The 26,320-nt window shown below is 35.9% G+C and overlaps 1 protein-coding gene across 3 annotated transcripts in view; it reads left to right on the forward strand.

Annotated features, from left to right (window-relative positions):
• CUL2 (cullin 2) overlaps positions 1–26,320 on the forward strand; it is an 88,942-nt gene that overhangs the window by 19,217 nt on the left and 43,405 nt on the right. For all 3 annotated transcript variants that reach the window (XM_037510459.2, XM_037510458.2, XM_054695002.1), the window contains exons 2-6: positions 9,235–9,375; positions 12,561–12,663; positions 17,019–17,113; positions 22,480–22,585; positions 25,825–25,907. In XM_037510459.2, coding sequence (XP_037366356.1) covers positions 9,257–9,375; positions 12,561–12,663; positions 17,019–17,113; positions 22,480–22,585; positions 25,825–25,907 — 506 coding nt within the window. In that variant the 5' untranslated portion in view covers positions 9,235–9,256. The remainder of the gene's footprint in view (positions 1–9,234; positions 9,376–12,560; positions 12,664–17,018; positions 17,114–22,479; positions 22,586–25,824; positions 25,908–26,320) is intronic.

Below are 26,320 nucleotides of genomic sequence, written 5' to 3' on the forward strand. Positions count from 1 at the left end.
CATACTACACTGGATACAGAGATGCAAAACAATGTAATGTTATTAAATTTAAATAAATTATATGGTTTTAAACAGAAATTATATGGTTTATGGAATTTTTTTCAAATATCTTAATATGCAATTACTGTACTGTTAAGTGAATAGTATACTATTTATGTAAAACAGATTTTTGTCAAAGGGGGAACCACAAAACCATACATGTGTGTAAAGTATCCTCCAGCTCATATACATTACCCGTAGTGATGGGAACTGTTGACGAGAGCACAGGGTGAGAGTGAGCCAAATATTTCAGAATTTGTAACCATGTTAATGTACTACCTATTTCCCCCTCCTCTCTACATTGCATTGTCTTAAATTTTTGATAAGTGTTTTATAATTAACCTTTTAAATGTGTAACAGCTTTGTTGATGCTTCACATGCCATTCTGTGTACTCATTTGAAGCATGCAGGTTTCGAAAAACATTTTTTAATTTTCCTTTTGCTTTCTTTTGTATTTCAAACCTATAATTTGTTTTTAGGACACTCATGGGCCTTAGGCATAGTATTCATGGGCCTTAGGCCTAGTATTTATATGCCTAAGCATTGAAATTCCCAACATCACATGATGGAATACAAAAGAACTAGAGGAGATTATGGTAATGGTAGACTTTGTTAAAGGGAAAACCTAGGGGAACGGGATAACCAAATTTGTCAGTCTTCACCTGTGTGCTTAAGAATACATGACAAGACCCAAAAGCAGGCACCCAGAGAAATAAAGTTTTTTTTTTTTAATTTTTAAAAAAAGAATTTAATCACACAGGGAATGAGAAAAGGAAAAGCTAAGAGAGAGGAGAAGAAATTTAACGTTTGGCACTTGTCAAGAGGCTGTCTATCTTACCAGCGAGAAGTGTCAGCTGAATGGAGACCAGGGTAAAAGCGGAATCCAAAATAACAAAAGACCTCTCCTACCTGTACCTGGTCTTTTTAAAGGTCCATGTGGTGGCTCCACTGTATTCCTCCTTTATAAGAGTTCCTGTTGAAGAGTCAAGAGTGGAGTCTGGAAAGCTCCACGTCTTATTTACCATTGGGTTGGCTTTTGAATGTTACCCACTGACTTGGAGGTTGCTTCTCACTTTTTCACTTACAGTTTTCCCACATTGAATTTTTGTCACCATTTTTATGTTGATGAAAGTCAGATGTTTGGCTGCTTGTGTGTGTTCTCAGAAGAGAGTTTCCTCTGGGGTTGTCATGTATTCAGAGGAAATAGCAATCCATGCAAGCCAGTGTGGCAAAGTTTTCCATTTCTAGAAAATAGCCAGTCAGGGTCCAAAAAAAAAAAAGAAAAAGAGCTGGAGATGTTAGATAGAGAGCAAACAGATATTAGAAACACTCAGAGTCAAAATGATTTTAATGGGGTTGCAGTGTAATCAAAGGAAATAGCAACAATTTATAATACAATCTATTGTCAATGACTAGCCAGTATGGCAGAATTCTCCATTTCTAGAAAATAGTCAATATGTCTAAATCAAAAAGGCACAGGAATATCAAAAATGGTTATGAGAGACTATTGTGTAAATCATTTTCTCTCTGTCTGCATTCCCCAATTGATGTCAAGTCGTACAGAAAAATGCTCTTGTAAACTACATCAAATTCCAATCCACTTGATGTATTTTTGTATAAACTCATAGACAGAATGACCAGGCAGAATATCTATTGGCTTTGTTGAAACTTTCCATTAAGGAACTCAGATTGCGTTCTGAACATTAAATCTTTCTGGATCTTGGGAGCCATGCCACAGTCTGGTCTCACAGGACTCCCTCTGCAGTATTGGTATATTTGGGTAAATTTTCCTTTCTCAAAGCTACCTAGGCTTTTCTCTCTCTGTTTCCCAATCCTACCAATGGAGTTAGGCATCCCTACTGGGCCTGGAAAGTTATCTGGAACCCTACAGACAATATGGCAGGCTCTTTTCTTCTTAACCCTGTTAAAACTTATGTCCCAGAAGCAGTCTCTCAATTGTTGTTTCCCAACCAAAGCCCCTATAATGTATCCATGTTTCCAATCCTTTATTTAAGAAGAAACAAATAAAATTCCTTATCTAAATTATCTAAAAATGGACATATTACCGTGGATAGTAAGAATGCCTATTACTGTTTTTCCATAATATGATGGTTTCAAGGAGAGAGAAAATACAATCACAGTTTAGTTCTGCTCACAAAAACAGAATTTAACATTGCTTCAGATCCTAATCAGCTGAGAAAAAATTTTCCTTAAATAAAAAAAACATAAAACATGAAAAAAAAGCCCTTGGAAACAAAAATTTATTAAAACGATGTTCATCTAGACAGTCTATTCAGTCCTATGTAGAAAACTCTCAATCTCAAATTCTATCACTTATGGGCTTTAAAATACTGATGTTTGTCTCCTGTTAATTTTTCCAGAAATAATTTCTGCAAAAGTTAAAATTTTGAAATACCCCAAATTAAAAATTATGATAACATAATTGATGAGAATTTTTTCTTCAAAGTTGTAATTTGAGGGCCTCCCAGGTGGCGCAGCGGTTGAGCGCTGGGTTGCGAAGCTGCCTGCAGCCTCTGCAGCGCCAGTACGATCCCCAGCTGCTCCCCGGCCACGGGAGGAGGGTCCCACATGGCGCGCAGACCTCTCCTGCCGCCCACTGCTCCCCTCAGCAGTGTACTTCGGTCCTTCTGCCTGCTCTGCTCCCCGCTCTGGCTCTGGTGAGTTCTCTCACCCTCTTGCGCTTCTGACTGTACCCAGTGCTTGTATAAACAAAAAACAAACAAACAAACAAATAAATAAATAAAACATGCCTCTAGAAAATTAAAAAAAAAAGTTGTAATTTGAAACCTTCTAAAACAACAGCCAGAAATTGACAAGTTTTTTGACAGTAAATATCAGACATTTAGAAACTTTAGAACACCAGTGCTAATATTCATGTGTATGCTAAGGTGAGGCATTTCTCTCAAGTGACAGTGCTTCCCATTAGGTTCCAATTTGCCAGATAAATACCAAATGGGTTGAATTTGCCTACTGTTTTTCTCATAAGGAAAGGGTGAAATTTTATGGGTTGTTTCAAGTGCTATATCTAGGTACATAAATTTTCCTCTAATCAAAGACTGCCTATTACTCCTAATTTAGATTTCTGTGATGTTTTGTCCTAAGTATAAGATGAAACACCATTTAATTACCCAAGAACGACAGCTTAAGATATCAGAGCTTCACCTAGGCTCAGCATGATGCTGACAGACAAATCATAACTTATTTTGATTCCACAAATGGAATTCCTAAACCTTCAAGAACCCTTAATTTCCCATCTCCAATTTTACCTGATATTTAAAGACTTAAGCAGTTCACCTCAGGTTGCCACTTCTGTGCAGTTTGTACCAAACACAAATGACAACTGAAAATGGAAAAAAAATTACACTTAATACCACAACTTTAAAGTTGTGTTTCAAACTAAGCCATTAAATTCCAAATTAGTTGTCACTAATCGAAGATTATCCCAGAACATATTTCCTGGAAAAAGAAGCTGGACCAGTTCCCGTAATATTTTTGAGCTCAAAATTTCTGTAGGTGCCATCTATAGCATTTTTATTAACTCCTGGAAGCCAAAATGCTTAGATACAAAGGGCAAGACATAGACATACAATGTATGGAGTCAGGCAGTTCCCTTAGTTTACATTTAGCCCATTTGGAATATTTTATGAAATTGCAGTTTCTCATATTTGCTGCAAAAATGGCCTGCAAAAGGGCCTCCCCGGTGGTGCAGCGGTTGAGCGCTGGGTTGCGAAGCTGCCTGCGGCCTCTGCGGCGCCAGTTCGATCCCTGGCTGCTCCCCAGCCTCCGGGGGAGGGTCCCACATGGCGCACAGACCTCTCCTGCCGCCCGCTGCTCCCCTCAGCAGTGTACTTCGGTCCTTCTGCCTGCTCTGCTCCCCTCTCTGCCTCTGGTGAATTCTCTCACCCTCTTGCGCTTCTGACTGTACCCAGTGCATGTATAAACAAAACAAACAAACAAATAAATAAAAAACATGCCTCTATTAAAGAAAAAAAAGATTAAATAAAAAATGGCCTGCAAAGCGACAAAAAGGAAAAATCAAACGTAAGTCCACATATAAGCATAGGCTAATGTGTACAACAAAACTTCACAAAAATCCACATAGTTAAAAACCCAAAGCCCAGATCAAACCAGGTTCTTTTCATGGAGCCAGAGCCAGCTCCCATAGCTAGGGAGTGATGACAGCAGACATCAGACTTTTACACATGCTATCCTGTACATACTTAAGATTTTGGAAGGGAAAAAGAGTAATTTTCAAGGAAGGCTCATAGCCTTATTCATCATCTTAAGGTTTCCAGTACTCATGAGGTAATCAGTTTTGGGGTATCCTGCAACAGCATATTTAAGAGAAAAATACATTTAAATGTTTGTCCTTTCCTTAAATATCTCAGGTAGGCATCAGGTTCACAAAACCAATGGGTTTTGATCTCTGGGTCATCCCTCTCTGGACTTTGTTCACTCTGGAGCGATGCACCCAGGGTTGTATATCTGCAGGTTTCAAAGACGTGTGAGTGGTTTCCGACAGTTGACTATGTTTCTGACAATTGACCTGGGCATCCATTGTGTCAGGTCTTGAGTAAGATCCAGGCACTAGTTCATCTGAAAGCACAGAGATCCTAAAGTACAGTTGTGAGTGACAGAATTTCTTTCTATGTTTTACATACTGTTTGATCCTACATTCTTGTTTCATGTCTGGTGCAAACTTTAAATTGAAGCTTCGAATGGTCTTCCAAAGGCAATTTCAAAGGGACTTACATGTAGCCCCCTTCTAGTAACTACTCTTATCTAGGAAAGGTGATGGATAGCGCCTGATCTGAGCTGCGATGGGTTTCTTGGCATAGTTTCACCAAGGTCACCAAGGTTTTACCCAAGATTTAGGGTGTGATTTCATTTTATCCTGTAGATTGTGGTCTGTAGGCAGCAGGTAGCCTCCAAGAAATCTAACAGCATTACTTACTTTCTGAGTTCATATACCAGAGTTTATAAGATCATCCAAACCAAAACTTAAGGTTGAATTAAAGTTTGAACCTACATCTACATCAAAATATGCAGAGGTAACTCTGCTGAATCAAAACCAATCTCTAAATTAGAGAGAAAAATCCTGCCACATGTCTGTCAATAGCACTGTGTTTATTGTGGCCAACTCAGGGAATGGTCCCTTGGACAGGCCAATGACAAACATCTGGGCCCTTAATAGACACCAGGCTTTATCGGCTAGTCCTGTGGGGAAGGGGATAGCCAAGTTTGTGAATTTTCATTCACATGCTAAAGAACACAGAGAAATAGGGAAAAAAAAAAGATAATTACATAGGGAATGAGAAAAGGAGAAGAAAATTTGTTTGGCATGTGGCAAGATATCATTTGTCCTACGTACCATCAGATAGCATCAGCTGAGCAGACACCAGGACATAAGCAGAAGCCAAAATACGTGAGGCCTGACCTGCCTGTGCCTAGTCTTCTTAAAGGTACACATGGTGGCTCCACTCTGCCCTTAGCTCCCATCAGCCCCCGTTTAAGGAGTCAGGGGTGGAGTCTGGAAAGCTCTACCATTTACCATCATGTTGGCTATGAGTATCATCCACTGTCTCAGAGGTTGTTCCTCACTGTTCATACAATTTGAACTTTGCAGATAATCAGTGGGACATAACAGTAATGGGTAGAACTGGTTCTGTCAGGATGTCAAGTGTAGGACCATGATGTTAATTTATAGTAAGGAACAGAAGTTAAGAACGAGACTCAAGGGCCTCCACTGGTGGCACAGGCTGTTGAGCGCAGTGCTGTGAAGCTGTCCACAGCCTCTGCAGCATGGGCTTGATCCCGGCCAGCTAGTGGGATACCCACCTGGTGCAGCAGACCTCTAACCCGCTGTCTCGCCTGCTGCTCCCCTCAGCAATGTATTCCAGTCAGTCTGCCTTTCTGTTCCCCGCTCTGTCTCTGGTAAATCCTCTCACCCTCCCGCACATCTGGCCTGTACCCCAGTTGCTGTATGCATGAATAAATAAATCTTAAAAAAAAAAAAGAACAACACTCATGTTTTAATGAGTTTTCCAGTTTGGAAGGTTAAGAATTGCTAGTGGTTATTTTTCTTTCTTTGCCCTAGTCTTTAATATCCTTATGTAAATTCTCCCTGGAATAAATGATCTAAGAGCAATTTAAATTAAATAAAGGAACTTAAATTTTTTAGTGTTTTGATTTTCTGTTTTGTAAGCAGATAATTTGACTATAGTATTAGTATACTTTATGCTGTTGGTTTGTTAATTTTTAATGTCTTTTAGTAGTCTGGTGTTTCTCTTACCCTGGCTTCCATATTTTCCATCTTTGTAAACATGGATTATCATTGCAGCTGTCCTCATTCTACTATAAAACGATTGGTCCTGGCAGGGCAATTAATGTCACTATGTTTCTATCACAATCGGAATAAAGCTAAATGTCAGTTTCTGCAGCCATTAAAATAATTTATAAGTAGTGTATATAATACTCCATTTTTATAAGGGGATAAAGCTAATGTGAAGGGAACATTACCAAATTTTTGGTAATAGAGCTGTAAAATAGTTCCTGCCCTCAAACATTCAGATAATTGCTGTTTTGGGTGCTCAAATGTTCTTATGAAGGTAAGCGTAGAGTTTTCATATGTAAGGTAGGGCACCTTATCTAATTCAGTGGATCCAGGAAAATTTCCTAAAAGCAGATATACTGGATCAAGTCTGTGACATCAGTTGGAGTCAAGTGAATGAGTGGAAGGAGGAAGAAAAGGGGTGCATGAATCAGTCACTTGGGTTCTGTGACCTGAAAACGAGAGAAAGTTTGGATTATGATGTTAAGGAAGGGAGTCCGTGTGAGAAGGAAGCTGGAGAGGTACTTTAGTGTATGGTCAAGTCACAGAACTTTGGTGTGCCATGTTGCCAGTGAGTTTAAACTGAATGCAGTTAATATTGGAAAACATCAAAGTAGGTTAAGTATGAGTGACATTGCCCACTTTTTTAATAAAATAGGTTATTTTTGTCTTTGACTTTTTGGGTCAAGATTCTAGATTCTTCTTCAAGATTCTTGAAGGTGGGCCTCCCCGGTGGCGCAGCGGTTGAGCGCTGGGTTGCAAAGCTGCCTGCAGCCTCTGCAGCGCCAGTTCGATCCCTGGCTGCTCCCCGGCCACGGGAGGAGGGTCCCGCATGGCGCGCAGACCTCTCCGGCCGCCTGCTGCTCCCCTCAGCAGTGTACTTCGGTCCTTCTGCCTGCTCTGCTCCCCGTTCTGGCTCTGGTGAATTCTCTCGCCCTCCCGCCTTCTGACTGTACCCAGTGCTTGTATAAATAAATAAATAAATCTTTAAAAAAAAAAAGAAAGATTCTTGAAGGTCACCAACTTTGTTTTTGACCCGTGATCTTCTAGGAGTGTGCCTGGGAAGTATTTAAATGTTCACTAGAAAATTAATAAGGCAGTGTCGTTTCATATAGTAGTTGCAGGCTCTTCACAAATATTAATCCTGATGCCACCATTAAATAGCTTTGTTACCTTGAGCAAGTTTCTTAATCTCCCCGTGACTAGATAATTTTCTTATCTAGAAATGGAGAGTACAATAAAATCTACCTAATCAGATTATGGGGAAGATTGATTTTATATAAAGCACTTAGAATAGTTCTTGGCTCATAGTAAGCACTTTACAATATTTAGTTATTACTTCTTTGAAGAATAAGAGATTAATAAAAACTGAAGCTGCTAAGGACCTGATCCAGAGCATTTGTAGTGTTACAAAGGAATGAACTGACTTAGGAAATATTCAGTAACGTGTTAGATAGGATTTGGTCAATAGGGTATGAAGGAGTTAGGTTAATTCCCTGATTTAAAGCTAGAGAATAAGTTCTTTCTCCCCTCCTCCCAATATAGACACATCCAGTGAAATTATGGCTTATCCATTCTAGTTAGTTTTGGAAGGTGAAGGTATAGAAGAGGAGTCTCTCTGATGTTGAAGAAAGATTGTTGATTTAAATCGACACATATTTTTTGGATTTTTGCTTGGCCGCTGTCTTATTCCTTTTTCTTGAAGTCTGTTGCTTGGAAGCTTCTAGATTTCTATCTTTGATGGACAGAAAGGTAAGAACAGCTTAGGGCTACCTCCAGTTTGTGTGCTGGGGGTGTGTAGCTATCTGTTCTCTTTGTCCTTTTCTCTTTTTCTTTATTCTTTCCCCTACCCCCATTGTTTGCCTGCACCCTTTTTTACCCTTCAGTGAGAGACAAGAGAAATGATAATTTCTTTCTTGTTTGGCCTTACAATAGACTAAGTTAGTGTTTCACACTTTCGGTTATAAGGGAAAACTATGGGGAGGATGTTAAACATATGCCAGAAAATATCCCCTTGTGTATTTAAATTTAAAAGATTTCTCTTAATTCTGTTCCTCTAATATGATACTGAGATTTGGAATCTACCTTGAATCAACTTTCTGTAATTTGGGACACTTTGTTCCAAAAACTGGCTAACTCCTAGAAAACAGCTTTGTCTGCTATGCAAAAGGGGAGTCTATTGGCTGCTACCGGAGTGGTCAAGTCAAGTTCACCAGAACTTGAGGTCCTATGCTAGAGCTATGCTTTTCGTTCAAGTGAGATTGCATAATTTGAGAATCTAAGGAGCCCTGTTAGTTGCAGACTGAGGGATATAGCCCTAAAGCTCTCTGCTGCAAATCTGATATTTCTTTGAACTTTAACATTTTTTTTTCATCTTAAAAGTTCATGTTTATTTTGCATTCTACTCTACAATTCGAGTTTTTTTTTGTAGTGTAAATGGAAATTTTCCTCCCCAATCGGTTTACCTAAATTGATGGTTCAGAACCTTTTATTGAGTGTCGTACATGTTTTTCATGGTGGGAGTTGGATTTTTGTCTAATCGGATACTGACTTCTTTCTTTTAGTACTTCTGAAATGAGATTTCTGAATCTTTGGAACAGTGCTCTTGATTATAAATAATTTGTACTAAAAGCTGTCCATTTCCTAGAGTTTATAATGAATGCAAATATTCTATAGAATCCCTGTCTGTACAGTCATGAAAAAAAAACGGCAGTCAGTGTTCATTGTGTTTTTACTATGTGCTATCATCCCTTTTGTCTATTATATTATTATATGGTACTTTAAACACAAATTACTTATCTTGTAGAATCCATGCTAACCATACTGTTGTTTTTAATTAACAGATTTCAACACTAAACTTGCACAATGTCTTTGAAACCAAGAGTAGTAGATTTTGATGAAACATGGAACAAACTTTTAACGACAATCAAAGCTGTTGTTATGTTGGAATATGTCGAAAGAGCAACATGGAATGATCGCTTCTCGTATCCTTTTACTGGCATTTGGCTTTGATGAGTTTCTTGTTGATAGTGTGTTGATAAATTTATTAATGAACATCAATGAATATTTTAAAAAATGATAGCATGTTGTGCAATGAAGTTTTAATGTGATTACTTTCAAATATAATGTTTGCATTTTCAAGTTTATCATCCATATGTGGCAATCTACAATCTTTGATAACCTTTCATCTTAGTGTTAATTATAGGTCAGGCACTACTGCAGGATTTGGGAATACAGTTGTAAACAAACCACTGATTCCTTTTATCTACTAAGAGAAACAAGCAATAAATAGAGATTAAAAAAATCTGATGGTTGTGCTTCTCATAGCAGGTAATAATATATCAAGGAAAATAAAAAGATAAGATATGGAGAATGGTTGGAGTATGTATGCAGCTCTTTTAGAAAGGTCATCAGGAAAACTCTGAAGATGTTGATATTTGAGCAGAGATTGGAGAAAAGCAAGGCAGCATGTCATGCAGATACCTGGGGGAAGAGTGTTCTAGGGAGAGTATGAACAAGTTCAATGATTGTAAGATGGCAACTTGTTTTTCAATTGGGTTGTCTGTGTTTGTGAATTAGAAGTTCTTTATGAAAATGTAGTTTTTATATATAGTTTCCCTAGGACAGTCTGAAACCCAGTGACCTATATTCCTCCATCCCAGCCATCTGCTGTACCTCTCTAGCAGTCTTCTGGTGCTAAAGATGACTGCCCTCATTATGTTGAACATATGTTCTTTAGAAAAGGTTGGATTTCATAAGACAGTGTTTCAGTTTGTTCTCAATGCCTAACTCAGTTGTTAATATTAAGCTGAATATCAATGCTGAAACAGTGACTTTCTTTTAGACTTAACAGGAAACCATTTAATTCATTACAGCTGCACTTGCCAGTAAGAAATAGACAACCTATGTTCTAGGTGCCAAAGATCCATTAAATGATGATAATGTCTTATGGAAGGTTTCATAGTGTTAAAAAACAAAATTCAACCAATTTAAGATCTAATTGGCTCTATTAAATGATTTATGAGCCCATCTAGCAGTAGAATGTCTTCTGGAAAGTAGAAAGGAGCTCTTGGAGTTATACAAAATGGAAGACTTTTATAGTTAAGGTGGGACAGATTATTAGTAAAAATAAAAGAAAATGTTATTTCAGGCAAAGCCGCCTTCCTTTGAAGAAGACGGGGATTTATATAGATTAGCTCATTAGTTCCCATTAGCAAGTTTCACTTGATTTGTTTTAAAATTTACGAGATTCTGAAACTGCACTTATATTATTAAGTCATGGTGGAGCTTGGCATAAATGACCCCATTTGTTTCATTTTTTAACATTGGCTTGCAAGGATATTTTACATATTTTTTTGTTATTGGGTACCCCCAAATAAGCAATATATTAATGAGGCATATATAAATATTGTTATGTGATATATGAGGAAACTAATAATTGGTATTTGCTCAGAATCATACAGGTAGTAGTTGTTAGAGCATAGACTTGAATGGACAATTTCTAACATCTAATTCCTTACACTTTCCAGCATATATGAAGAATTGATATGGATTCTGCCTTTGAAGATCTTATTAGATTAATATTTCATATTTTTCTGTGGTGTATCAGGGATGACTATTTTGGATCATGAATCTTAATCACAATTGAAAAAATGTTAGTCTATTTATGTTTAATGAGATTGGACTAGGCAAGTACTTAGGTACTTTCAAGGCTATTTTAATGGAAAAAAGTGAGCAGAGAGAGAGAAGGGCTGGGTTATAGAAGATAATACGAAAAGGCAATGTGAACATGAGGTAAAGAAAAGAATAATTGTATTCTTTAGTAATGTATAGAATATATAGTTAATTGGTTGATTTGTAAATGGCTTCTAAATAGCTGACTTTCTTTGTAAGTGTCCCTTCAGTTGTTATTTCTAAGATGTTCATTGTTTGATCTATTCCAGATACTTCAGTTATTCTTGACCTGCTGATGAATTTTCTCCTACTTCCTTTAAAATAAAAATTATCTGCAAAACAGTAAAATTAAAAAAAGATACTCTTACTTTAAATTTTAGTTTGGAAAATGAAAGGCTAGATTGCTAATTGTTCTAAGGTAAAATGACCTCCTTTTCCCTATTATTTTGATCAAGAATATAATGTTGACTTCTGATCATTAGATAGCTTATGTGGACATTTTAGAGGCCATAGAACTTAAATATTTTGAAAATAAAAAATGTCTACCCAGATTTGTATACCACCATGTTTGTTAGTACTTGATTTTTTGTAAAGCTTTTGGATGTGTATATGTGAAATATAATAGATAAGTGGGTAACTCTTATCTATTATAGTTTTGGACAAATTATAAAATAAATACCTGCATAATAACTACATAGAATTCTGTCAGCATCCTGCCTCCTCCACATTCTCCTCTCAGATTACAAGTCTGCTCTTTTCCTCAGGGTAACTGCTGTTCTGACTTTTGCACCTATTGTTTCCTTGTTTTATAAATTGTAAAACTATATATACAGCCTTCAACTATATATACAGCCTTCAACAATATTGACTAATTCTGTCTTTGGAACTTTATATAAATGAAAGCACACAGTGTAACTCTGTTAACATGTGACCAAGGGTACCTGCCCCCCCTTGACTCCCAAACTTGCATGCTTCCAAAGGGGTCCAGCCACCCGTGCACACAAAGACAAAGCATACTTGATCCGAAAGTATGTGTGCAAATTAGTGTGCATAGAGAAGAGAGAAAGGATAATATTTCCCAATAAAATGCCCAAAGTTACCCATCTCCTTGAAGGTAAATGTCCAGCCAAATGGGATTCATCTGTAGCAGGACTGCTGAGGCCCAAAAGCTTGCTATAAGTCTAAGGCACTTTCTGGTGGGGAACCATAGGGAAGGAGTCAAAAGTGCCAGGCAAGTCTAGGATGAAAGGATCAAATCAAAGTACAACTCAAGATAATAACTGCCATTGTCAGCCCCCCCCCAGGGTCCCTCACCCATGTCTCTTCCAAGTGTCTCTACATGTCTCTTTTCCATGTCTCCTCTAAGAACCCCAAGTCCCTGGTGCAAGTCCAAAGCTGAGAAGTAAGTCAGTCCTCCACTTTTTAATGCCAAACAAACTCACATGTTTTAAAGTAATATCTCTAATGGTTATGAAAACCTTAACATTTTAACTAGAGATATCTATGCTTTATGTGTGGCCTATCCTGAACCCCTCGGAGAAAGACTTTATACAGAAACTAAGATTTTTTTGGAAAATCACGTACGGCATTTGCACAAGGTAAATGGTACATACCTGATATACATATTTGTAGCTGCCTAGTTATTTGACTAGCTCACTGTTTTCCAATGTAGAATTTATATTAAGTTAAGGTTATTCTGTTTCTAAAAATTATTTTGTGTAACAATCCAAATTTTTTTATAGGATAAATGCTTATGAAATGGAATTATTGAGCCATGAGTCATGAACACTTTTTATTGTTTTTAACACATAATAACAAATTGTACTTTTTGTATTCTGTCCAATCAGCAGCAGTATCTCCTAAAAATACTCAGCATATTAATAACTGTTATTTTTAATTTATTTACTGATAGGCAAAAAAATACTATTGGTAGGTTACCTCCATCATCTAAGCATTAAGTGTTAAAATTTCAAGTTTAAAAGAATAACATTTAATAAAAAAATTAAATGAAAACTGAGAAATTACTATACTTTCTTCTCCAGTGCACATGGAATATTCTCAAGAATAAATCACATACTAGGATATAAAACATGTCTCAGAAAACATATGAAAATAGAAATTATATCAAGCCTCTTCATAGATCACAATGCTATAAAGCTAGAAATTAATCGCAAAAAAGAATCCTGGAACAAGCCAAAGCATGTAATATGGAGACTAAACAAAATGCTTTTGAACAACTCCTGGGGCACTGAAGAAATTCAAGAAGAGATTTAAAAAAGTATCTAGAAAACGGAAAATGAAAATGGAGAGACAAAAACAAAAACACACACAAACACAAAAACCAACAACGCAAAAGAAAGAAAATGGAGAGACAAGCTAACAGACCCTATAGAATGGTCTAAAAGCAGTACTATGAGAGAAATTTGTAGCAATATAGACCCACATGAAGAACAAGAAATATCTCAAATTAACAATCTAACTGCAGCTGAGGAAACGAGAGAAAGAAAACAAAAGCATCAAAAACCAGTAGAAGGAAGGAAATAATAAATATTTAAGCAAGAATAAATAAAATAGAAAACAAAAAGAAGGTCCAAAAAGATCTGTGAAACCAAGAGTTGGTTCTTTGAAAAAATAAAATCAACAAGCTATTAGGTAGGCTTACAAGGAAAAGAGAAAGCCCAAATCAATATTATCGGAAATGGAAGAGGCAAAATTCTAACATACTAACATACTAAGAAAGATCGTAACAACCTTCCCAAAAAATCTCTGTGCAAACAAACTGGAAAACTTAGAATAAATGGACCATTTTTTAGACTCATACAACCTTCCAAGATTGACTCAGGATGAAATAGACAGCTTAAATAGTCCAGTCACATGTACTGAAGTTGAAAATAATGGAAAGTCGCCCTAAGAACAGAAGTCCAGGACCAGATGGCTTTTCCAGTGAATTCTACCAAACCTTCAAAGACGATGTATAATACGTATCCTATTCAAACTCTTCAAAAAAAATTGAAAAGGGAGGAAAACTACGAGTGCATTGAACATAAATGTACAAATACCTCAACAGAATCCCAAGAAACCGAAAACAACATCCGGAGAGTCTTTCACCATGGTCAAGTAGGCTTCATCTCAGGGATGCAAGACTAGTTCAGCATATGCAAATCAATCATTTTCATTCACCAGATCAACAAAAAAGGAAGACAAGAACCACTTGCCCATCTCAGTAGATGGCAAAAAGCATTTGAAAAGAGCCAACACCTGTTTATGATAAAGACCACAAAAATGGGAATAAATGGAATTTATCTCAAAATTATAAGAACAGTATATACAGAGCAACAGCCAACATTACACTGGATGTGAAAGTTGAAAGCATTCCCACTAAGATCAGGAATAAGACAGAGAAGTCCACTATCACCACTGTTATTGAACATACTTTGGAAATCCTCACTGCAGCAGTTAGTCAAGAAAAATATAAAATGAATGCACATTAGGAAAGTAGAAGTGAAACTGCCACTATTTGCAGATGACATGTTAATATACTTAGAGAAATCAAGACTATAAAACTTGTAGCAATGATAAATGAATATCATAAAGTGGCAGGACACAAAATCAATACACAGAAATCAGTGACATTTCTACATGCAAACAATGTATCAAAAGAAACGGAAATGAAGAAGAATACAGAGTCACACCAAGAAGATTGTGACTCCATAAAGAGTGCAGAGTCACACCAAGAAGAGTGTGACCAAATGGTGTGACTCTTTTTAGAGTCACACCAAGAAGAATGAAATATTTGGGAGTAAACTAATAAAGGAGTTGAACAACCTGTATGTTGTAAACTATGAAACTTCGTTAAAGGAGATAAGACACAAAGATATGGAACCTGAGCTCATGGGTTGGAAGAATTGACATCATTAAAATGGCCATATTATCAAAAGCAGTTTACAGAATCAATGTAATACCAATCAAAGTGCCACAGAGTTCTTTTTTTTTTTCAAGGAAATAAATGTTAATTCAGTTTATGTGGAACCACAAAAAGCCCCAAATAGCTAAAACAGTTCTGAGAGAAAAAAAGAAAAGTAGAGGTATCACACTTCCTGACTTCAAATTGTATTACCCAACAAGAGTAATCAAAACAGTATGCACTGGAATAGAACAGAAACTCAGACCAATATAGTAGTAAGCTTAGAGATAAACTCATCCGAATATGGACAGTTATTCTTTGACAAAGGAGCTATGGCCATACAATGGAGAAAAGGTAGGCTCTTTAATAAATGGTGTTAGAAAACATGGATGGCCACTTGTAAAATATGAAACCATACCCACAGTTAACTCCATACACAAAAATTCTAAATAGATTGAAGACATGGATATAAGAACCAAAACCATAAAGTACTTAAAGTAAAACATAGAGGACACACTACAGAGGACACTACATAGGGGACTTCATCTTAACAGCAAGGGAAACAAAAGTATCAAACTTAAAGGTTCTGTATCACAAAAGAAATCTAAGGTCTAAAAATCAACCTGCAGAATGGGAAAAAATATTTGTACAGCACACACCTGATCAGGAGTTAAGCTCCAAATTTACAAAGTAATTCCACAATCCAACAAGAAAGAAAGAACCTTAATCATAAAATGGGCAAAGGATCTAAATAGACATTTTTCTAAAGAAGATATTCAAATGGCCCACGGACTTGGGACAGGGAAATGTGTATTAAAACCACATCGAGGTAACATTTCACCCCGTAAGAGTGGCCCATATAAAAAAGAATGGAATGTATAAATGTTGACTAGGTTGTGGTAAAAAAGGAAGTCCTATCCGCTGCTGGTGTGTAATGTAAGATGGTGCAGCCCTGTGGAAAATGGTATGGAGATTGCTTAAGGGAACAAAAATGGAAATTCTGTTGGTCCAGTAATACTTCTGTTTGGTATTTTTCCAAATAATATGAAAACGCTAATATGAAAAGATCTGTCTACACCAATGTACATAAATATCATCACTGTCCACAATTGCCAAATTATGGAAGCACCCCAAGTGCTCTTCCACAGACGAATGGATAGAGAAATTGTGGAATATATACTCAGTGGATTACTATACTGCTATGAAAAAGGATGAAATGCTGACTCGACTAGATTTTCTTTAAAAATGAGACCTCAGGGCCTCCCCCGTGGTGCAACAGATTGAGCGCAGCACTGTGAAGCTGTTCGCAGCCTCTGCAGCACAGGTTTGATTCCCGGCCTGCCAGGGAGATACCCACATGGCATGGCAGACCTCAGCAGTGTCTTCAGTCCATCTGCCTGTCCTGCTCCCCACTCTGTCTCTGGTGAATCCTCTCACCCTCCCGTGCCTCTGGCCTGTGCCCTACCTATTGTATAAATAAAATAGATCTTTTAAAAAAAAAAAAAAAACCTTGCTTAAAAAAAATAAAAATTAGACCTCAGATTTTAATTTGATTTTTATTTTTCAAACTATAATAGGCTTCTGTTAAGTAAATATGAAACAACTTATTTGGGGAATGTGGGAAAATGTTCATCTTCATAATATTATTTGCAAAGAATAATTTGGAGAGATGATCTATAACTAGCAGTCTAATTGAAAGTGATGGATTTGAAGAAACACATAGATGGCAATAGACTTGTGTTCTACGTTAAACTGATATTAATGTTGTATTCTCATCCAAAGACAATATCACAGCTGTTACTTTTGTCCTTTTGGACAATAACAATTTACTTTGCAGTATGGATGTTTCACTTTCATATCTAAAATTCATGTTTTACCACCAATCTCATTGTTTCTAAAAGTAGTTAAATTAGAATGTAATTTGTAAATTCAATTAAAAATGCTTGAGTTATGTAAATTATTTTAGAACATTGGTTTTTGAAAAATTTCAGTTTACAAATAAAAATTATTAATGCCTTCCAGTAAAAGTATTTTTTTTTCTTTATGTAGAAAGTTCTGGAGTCTGAAGAACAAGTACTTGTTATGTATCATAGGTATTGGGAGGAATATAGCAAAGGTGCAGACTATATGGACTGCTTGTACAGGTAAGTATGTTTTAAAACTGTTGACAATCTAAACAGAATTGGCTGCCTTTATGATTGTAGGAGTTGGCTTTTTTTTTAAATTACTTTTCATCCACTGAAATGTCCTAAACTGTAAAGCATTTCCTGTTTATGGACTTTCCTTTGCTATGGGGAAAGGTCTGTACTCTGTGTTAAATCCCAATTGTGGAAAGCTGTCTGTGAGAAATAAAATGTGTTTTATGGCTTTGCTCTTGCTTCAGATTGTCTGGGACTATATAACATGTGTTTCATATAGGTCCATGGTATGTTACATTTTTCTGCCTCTCTTCATGACATTCTGCCTGTCTGAATTGCTTTTCTCTCTTTCTCTGAATGACGAATTCTGGTATTTTTTTTCACATTCCTCTCTCTAAACCACCCCCCTCCTACCCACTCCTCCACACCACCACCCACATGTTTGCTCAGACTCTTACTTAGATTGTGTAATTGCTAGTCCTGTGTGTACCCATAGCTCTCTGTGCTGATTCTTTAACCTATTTACATAGACAATGAGAATAAATACCTAGATGTGAAAGGCAGAGATTTGTTTATTGAACAGCAGTGGTTAAATCAGGAATAGTGGCATCAGCCCTGTACCTTTCATCCTTGGACTTCTGGTGTCTCTTCTGGAAATGGTTGCAGCCTATGATAGATATAATGGTAATTTTGCCTAGTGTGGCCCGGGCCACAGATGGGGGCCCTTCCTCATTTTCTCATTGGGAAGAAACTGAGGAGTGGAGTTGGGTCTCAAAGCATTATTTATACAATCATGTCATACACTGCAGGAGTATAACCTTGGCTTTGTGGTTTAGCAGAGTACTGGCCTTTACTACCACAGGGGCCAGAGCTCCAACTCCAAAGTTTCCTCCTTTCATGGGTACAAAATTTGAAGAGTGATTGTTGTAATTGACAAAATTATTGTAGCTGTCACCACCTCCAAAATTTGGCTTCTCTCATTATCAAATGCGTTATGGCCATCCCCACTGCCACCAAGCCACCTCAACCAACTAGTTTCCTCCACAACCAAAGTTGTCATTCACACCAAATCCACCTCCACGACCAGCACCAAAGTTTCCATAACCACTTCGACCTCTTTGGCTGGATGAAGCACCTGCCATCTCTTGGCTCAGATAGGGCTTTCCTTCCTTCACTGTTGTGGCCATTCACAGTTTTGGTGTTTCTGAATGACAATCTTGTCTAGAGAATCATGGTCCTCAAAGGTTACAAAAACAAAGTCTCTCCTTGCTACTGTCTGGATCGGTCATAATTTCAATCACTTCGATTTTCCCATACTGCCAAGTTGATGTTCTTCAGTGTCTTCTTTAATGCCACCAACAAAAATCTTTTTCACACTTAAGTAGGCAACAGGTCTTTGAGAATCTTCTCTTGATTCAGCCCTCTGTGGTTCTAGAACTCTTCCATTCATCTTACTGTGGCCTTGAATCTGTGGCTCTACCCATCTCTACTTGCCACAAATGACAAGCTCAATGCCTCTGGTTGGCTTGGTGTTTGGATCTCTCATTACCACATAGTCTGTGAACATTCCCCTTTGCTCAAAATGGCTTCTCAGACTGGCATCGGTTGTTTCAAAACTTAAACCTCTGATGAAGAGCCTCTGAGCTGTTCCAGCTCCTTGGGAGATTCTAAGACATGATGTCATGGGGATAGAAGGGGAGACTTTTATAGTGCTTACTTGGCAGCATTCATGGGCCACAATACATCTTCTTTCTAAGTAATCTCAGTTGCTCCTGGTTTTAGCTACAGGGTGTTTATCAGTGAGCACCAAAATGTGTATTTATTCTAGCTGGCCTAGTGTCAGAGGAGTATTTTTACTTAGCTTAGCTTCCTGTACCTCCAGGATGTTCCATGGATACATTGCACTACTGCAGATATTCAAAACAAAGGTTATCTTTTGTACACACACTGTCCCCACTATTCCTAATAATTTTAGTTAATAACAGTAGTGTACACCAGAACATAAATGCCACAAGTCTCAGTTATCCTTCACTTAGGATTATCCTCTCTACTTGACCTTTGTTGGTTAAATCCTCCAATTATCTTTTCAAGTCATCATTTCCTTTGCTCAAGGAAAGTTAAAGCATTATTAAAGTTTTTTATCATTTCTCAGATGAACCATTAGAGATAAAATCCTTGTAACTTGTCTCTTAGCTTTTGATTTCTAATTATTCCTATCTAGTAAACCTCTCCTGTTATCTTTTCTAAAGTGCAAATTTGATGATTATTAAGAATCATTTAGTAGAGGCCTCCCTGGTGGCGCCGTGGTTAAAGACACAGTGCTATCCAGCTATTGCCAGCCACTGCAGCATAAGTTCGATCTCCGGGCAGGGAGCTAACCCACATGGCGCAGCAGACCTCTCCTGTCTCGCCCTCTGCTCCCCTCAGCAGTGTATTTCAGTAGATCCACCTGTTCTGCTCCCCACTCTGTCTCTGGTGAATCCTCTCACACCCTCACCTCTGGCCTACACTCCAGTTCTTACATGCATAAATAAATAAATCTTAAAAAAAAAGAATCATTTAGTAACTTTCCACTACCTATAGAAAAGATTTAGGGTAGATGTCTCATTAAGAGTATTTTGTTTGACTTCTATGGTGTTAGAATCATGAGAAACTGATCATTATTTATTTAATTATATTTGGTAGAATATTGGTTAGATGCTTTTTTATAAAGCATATAGTTGACAAGGATTAGATGATAACTGCTTCACAACCTACGTGTTGAGTAGTCAGGTTATCCAGGCTAGCTCTATGTCAAGTCATGGTCTGTGTAATGAAATGTAAAGAAAAAAAGTCAATTTTTTTTTGCGTTTTTTCATTATACTTAGGAAGTAATTTCTATCCTCTTCTGACTTTTAAGATGGATATGCCTTAGCATAGTTTACTGAATGGGGATTCTGCTTTTAAGGAAAAATAATGACATTCCTGCCTACCTTTCCCAATTCTCCATATCTGTTTTGACTCTGCTAACTCTTGTAGTGGAGTGCTTAAGATGTTTAACAACTATTGAAATCCAGTATGTGATAGCATTGGTGTTTTTTATAATGGAATCTTTCTAAGATAGATTGCAATGCCTGATTTTTTTGAGATTACAAATTTATCTTAGACTGTTAGTTGTTGTTGAGTATTGTTACTGTATTATTGCCAGTTCTGCAGAAAAGCCTTATTAATATATTTAATGTAAGTTAGTTTAAGGAAAGAGAACAGTTACTTATCCAATCAGATATAAAATATATCACTAACAGTGATCCTAACACTGATAGTGTCCTAGCACAGCAGTATCTGTACAGATACTTGGAATGAATTAGTGAATCCAGATCGCTGCAGATCTAGCAGCTACTTCTTCAGAGTTAACAAAACACTATGCTTAGAAATTTACATATTTACAAATTTACTGTGTTGTTACAAGGATGCTACTGTACGATTCTTAAGAATCCTGAAAGCAGGATTTTTTAAGTATTGGCGATTCCAAAACAGAAAATAGAGACCAATCTTAAGAGCTTTGCCCATGATTCAAGGAGACAGTAAGCAAATGGCATTGGAAGTAAAAAGAAAAGTAGTGGGAGGAGACCATAATTAATTTAGGAGGACTGAAGATGCACTGTTGAAAGGAAGTAAAAATGGATGGATGAGATAATGATTCAGATGGCATGGCAGTGGTACCACTAAACACAAATGAAACTGGTTCAGAGCAAAGGATTTATACAGGAAGGCATATGTGAATGATAAAAACAGGACTGTGAAGTTTCCTCTATTCAGGGAACCCATATCATTATTAAAATATTACATTTGCTTGGTGTGTATGTCTTACTAGGTGTATAAGCTTTGTGTATGCAGAAAAGACATTTTCATTTTTCTGCCCAAGTGCCTGGCATAGTTCTTGGAATGTACTTGGTACTATGTCAGTACTTGTTGAAGGAGACTGAGAGAACTCAGAAATTTCTGTGCTAGCTCTGCTAGCAAATTTGTACTAGCAAATTCACCTTTGGCAAGTTCTTTAAGCTCAATCTGTAATTTTCTGATATATATAAAATGAGGACAATAATATTACCACATATTTCAGGCCCTATCCCAGATAGTCTTTTTTCAATGAAGAGGCCATTTACCTTTCAGCTTTACTTCTGCCTCACGATTTTATTTCCTTTTTCTCAGCTGGAAGGCATGGAATTGTGTGAGAATTATAGTGCACATGGAAGGAAAGGGTAAATGGCATTTTTAAGGGAATAAACTAAGACTTTATAATGTATGTCAGAGGATACTACAATGTCAAATGGAGCACCAAGGTTATAAAACTTGGGTCTAGAGGACTGAAGTTAGTGAATGTAAGAGTGGAACTTGTGTAGGAAATGGTTATGGTTATGCTGCTTGAGGGTGATTCCAAGAATTATATTTTTATCATCTTCTAGAATTGCTGATACTTAATGGGGTTGAATTTTTTTTGTCTCTGCTTTCAATTTTGATGCAGTGAAAATTTAGAAAGTGTGTGTTTTAATATAGAGGTTTTGTGGTTGTTGCCCAAATATTTATTTTGTCAATAGTTATTTACAAATTGGCAGAACCTTTCCTACAAAGAGTTTTAGGTGATGAATGTTAAAACACATTCTAAGGAAATCTAGGATGGAGAAAAGTGAGTATTTGAATATTACAGGTCCTTTCTACAGGTCTTATTTAATTTTAGAACTCTATATTCATTGTAGTAATTCTTAGAGTCTGTCACAGATGTTGGTCTTAAAATATGTTGAAACATTTTTTCTGAAAACCTGTTTTCCTCTGGTACACAAAATGATCTTAAATCTGTTAGTTTTGCTAAAACTTTTCTTACTGTTTATAACAATCTATTGCATTTTCTTACCCACTGCAACATATTCTTTGTTTAAAAATGAAAAATTGCATCTTTTCCTGGCAATAAAATATAGAGAACTGGCTTAACTGTTATCTTTTAGCAATTTTTACATTGACTTACCAAGAAGAACCTGGGAATGAACAAATTAGATTGTAAAAGTCTCACTCTTGGATAAGAGCTATTAAAATATAAACATTGGATATTTTTAGAACAAAACTCTTGAGTGATAGGTTTTTTGTTGTTGCTGTTCTTCCCTACTCTAAAGGTGTTATTATTTGGCACTTAGAGCATGGCAGTGAAATTTGGGCTTATAATTTTTATCTTTTAAAAAAAATTACATTTTTAATTATTACATAATTTCTTTTGGATACATTACTAAACTATTCTAGCTGATTTATAACCCTGAAGTTATTGCTCTGAAGTTGCGAATTATTTGTTTTCCTATTATTCTTGACATTGTATATACAGTGATGTTGTATTTGTTTTTCAGGTATCTCAATACCCAGTTTATTAAAAAAAATAAATTGACAGAAGCTGACCTTCAATATGGCTATGGTGGTGTAGATATGAATGAACCACTCATGGAAATAGGAGAGGTAGGGAATTCTTCAAATGACTGGCAAATATAAAAATATTTTTATATGTTGAGTTAATTTGATTCACTGTCCTTTTTTAAGGACAGAATTAACTATCTTAAAACTTTTGAGTTTTAGAACATCCAAAATGTTAAATAAATATAATACCAAAGGATTTCCTAAGAATCTTCTGATAGCTAAGAACAGAATATGTGATGACTATTGTTTTAATAATTAGTGATGTGTGAATTGAGTGACAGATTAATAGTTCTGCTATGTGAAAAGTTCATAAAAATATTTAGAAAATATAGAGACTCTTGTAAGTAAAAAGTACAAAGGGCATGGACTTAAGAAAGACCCTAAAAGAGAGAAGATACAAGTTTATGGACATAGCAAATTTATTTTCACTATGAAAAGTGATTAAATTCAAAATAAAGCAATGAAATGTGCAGATCAAGTACTTAGATTCTTAAGGTACAGTGCAAATGTAAATGTGGCAAATTATGTAATGCATATACTGTAATCTGTATTGTAGAATAGTAAGTATGGGTACAGAAGTTCAAATGTTTAAAACTATTACTTGCAATTATTGTTAAAAGGGGTTATGAATGGGGCCTCCCTAGTGGCGCGGGGGATTAAGTCTCAGCACTATGACACGGTTCACAGCCACTGCAGCCACAGTTTGATCCCCTGCCAGGGAGCAAACTCACATGGCACAGCAGAATTCTCCTGTCTTGCCTGCTGCTCTCCTCAGCATTGTATTTCAGTCAGTCCGCCTGTTCTGCTCCCCACTCACTCTGGTGAATCCTTCTACCTCCCTCCCTGCACCTCCGGCATATACCCCAGCTCTTGTGTGCATATATAAATAAATTTTAAAAACAAAAAGGGTTACAAATGGTGAAGCAGTCTAAATTTCTGATATCCATATAAATTATACATAGGAGAATATATCCGGTATGAATTTCTTATAAGGTAGGCAAGTAGATAAATTAGTAGAAGAAAATAGTTTGTAGAAACTTTAACAAAGGGGAAACTGATTTCTGAAAAAATATGGACACATTATATATTTTATAAGAATAAAACTATAGGGGAAAAAAGATTTGTAACATGTCTTGACTTTTTTTAGTTAATGTATCTAGGAGTTCTTTTCACGCAAGTTTACATTTAGCAAGATCTTACAATTCTATACTAGTGATAGGAATTTATTGTTTATTATTAAACTTTCCCCTTAGTTTGCAGTTTTTTGTTGTTAACAAACATATTGTAATGAACATTATCACTTATCTGTCATATGTTTGTTGGACTCCATGTGCCAGGCACTGATCAAAATACAAAAATTTGTACTCATGAAGTTATATTTATATATATATTTCTTTGGACCTGAGCAGAAATTTTCATAGAGTGGGTATCTCTCTATGAAAGGTATTTTTAGGGTCACAGCATATCCTGAATTTTGATGGCCCTAACAACTGTCTTTCAAAGGCTTTTAAGTTTGCTCTCCCAGCTATAATATTCTATTTTCTTATGCATTCCATTTTTTATGTACCTTTTTTACCCCATTTGTGCTATTAAAAACAAAAAAAGTTGAAGGGCTATTCCGTGTGGGAAGACAGATGCTTTCATTTATTTGAAATGGAATTACCAATAGATCAGAATAAAGTTACCCCAGGGAAATGGAAAAGAAAGGCTAAAACAGACTTGTGCTGGTATGGATGTGTTAAGTTGGAAACAGGGCAATCAGTTTTGATACTAAAGTAATCTGCATTCTGTTTGGGGAAAATGTATAGGAGTTTAAAGGCTTAAATGTGAAAGGAAAAACTTGAAAAGTTTTGGAAAGCAGTAAATAGAGAAGCATAGATATCCCTGCAACTTTAAGGAAAGAGTTCGTAAAAAGCATTCAAAAAATATTAATGATAAATGTTTGGTAAATTTGAGTACATTAAAATATATATTAAGATATAAAGAAACTCAAAAATCACAAACTGTGATATGTTAAACTGTTAAGGGATTAATCACTGTATGTTTCCTATTTCCTGTTTCCCATTTCATAATATGAAGTCCTATGTTTCATTAAGAACAACGCAAACAGTAGAATAATGGACAAAAGAGATAAATGGACATTTTACTGAATATAACCTGAAATGTGCAATAAACATAAAAAGATACCCAGCCTCAGTAATGAAAATAACATGTAAAACCATTTTATATACAACAGGAGATTGTTGTGGAGATACCATTTTATATGCAACAGATTGGCAAAATTTCATTAAAGCCCTGCAGTACTAGTTGTCAGAGATATTAACTCATGGTAACTCATTTATTGCTTGCGCAAGTGTAAATTGGGAAACTACTTGGCTTCATTTATTTGGCTTCATTTAATAAAACTTACCTTGCAGCTCAGCATCTTGCTTTCTTGCACCATAAGATATATATGAGAATAGTGGTGGTATACTTAGTTGCACAAAATTGAAATCACAAACACATATCATTAGCAGTAGAAAGGAAATATAAATGATGGCATACTCATAAAATTGCACTACAACTATATCTTTCAATTTGGATGAATTTCAATAACAAAGTAAAATTTTTTAAAATCATTCATAAAGGAGTGTACAGTGTGATTTTGTTATCAAGGCAGAAATGGTCAACTTCAAAACTATATGGGATATTTTCACAATTGGTAGAACTATAAACAAGGGAATGATTTTATACAATATGTAGTATAGTTATAAACTGAGGGAGGGGAGGTAAAGGAGTAGGACATTTCGGCCAATGGTAATGGTAAATTTGTATTTATTAAACTGGGTAGTAAATACAGAGGTTATTTTATTTCATTGCTCGTTAACTTGATTTACCCTTTTATGTTTATATCAGAGGTTTTATAGTTTAAAAATCCAGCCAATTGCCCTTTACCTTTTATTAAGCATAGCTACTTTGTTTCTGATATAGTATTGATATCTATAGCCTCCCCCCACTTTGGTATAGGGCATTTAACAATCAATAAATTAAGGTTTTATGACAATCAGTTATTTCTGTGATATTTTCAATTAATAATTAAGCCTTAATTTTGTTCTTTGTGCAAGTTTATTATGATGCTCATTTTACTTTAGGAATGTTTTCCTTATACATAGTATTCATTTGAATTTTGAAATATTAGTTATAAATGATTCATTTGATAGGTATTTTATTTAAAATTTTCTTAAATATTAAAAACAAATATTAAGTAATTCACCTTTGATAATTTTTATTTTTCCTGGCAGCTAGCATTGGATATGTGGAGGAAATTGATGGTTGAACCACTTCAGAACATCCTTATCCGAATGCTGCTTCGAGAAATCAAAAAGTGAGTATTGTCATTTAATTTCATGAGGAAATTATAATTTGTACTTGAAATAGTTTAAAATAATATAAAATTGCATGGCTTTTAAGTATAGATAGGCTTTTTTTTTTCCTGTAAGGAGCCTCATTATATATTAATATCAGTATTTTAAAATTGCTTTATAAACCTTTTTTTATGGGGGGTGGTCAGATCTTTGGTCTTTACTTATTACCTGATATAGTTAGTAAATGAACAAGTCCTTGAAAGAAGTTACTTGTTTTTCTGTCCTGTACCCTTTTAAACCTTCCAAGCAGTGCTCACTTGATTGACAGTATTGTCTCAGTTTAAATTCTGACAAGGATAACAACACATTCAAGAAAATAAATTCTTCTAATTAGTTAGTTTTTTCAGAGCCCTGTGTTAAATCAGTAATTTGC

Source organism: Talpa occidentalis, unplaced genomic scaffold (genome assembly GCF_014898055.3).
Source record: "Talpa occidentalis isolate TD23 unplaced genomic scaffold, MPIMG_talOcc4v2.1 talOcc4.14, whole genome shotgun sequence".
Lineage (NCBI taxonomy): Eukaryota > Metazoa > Chordata > Mammalia > Eulipotyphla > Talpidae > Talpa > Talpa occidentalis.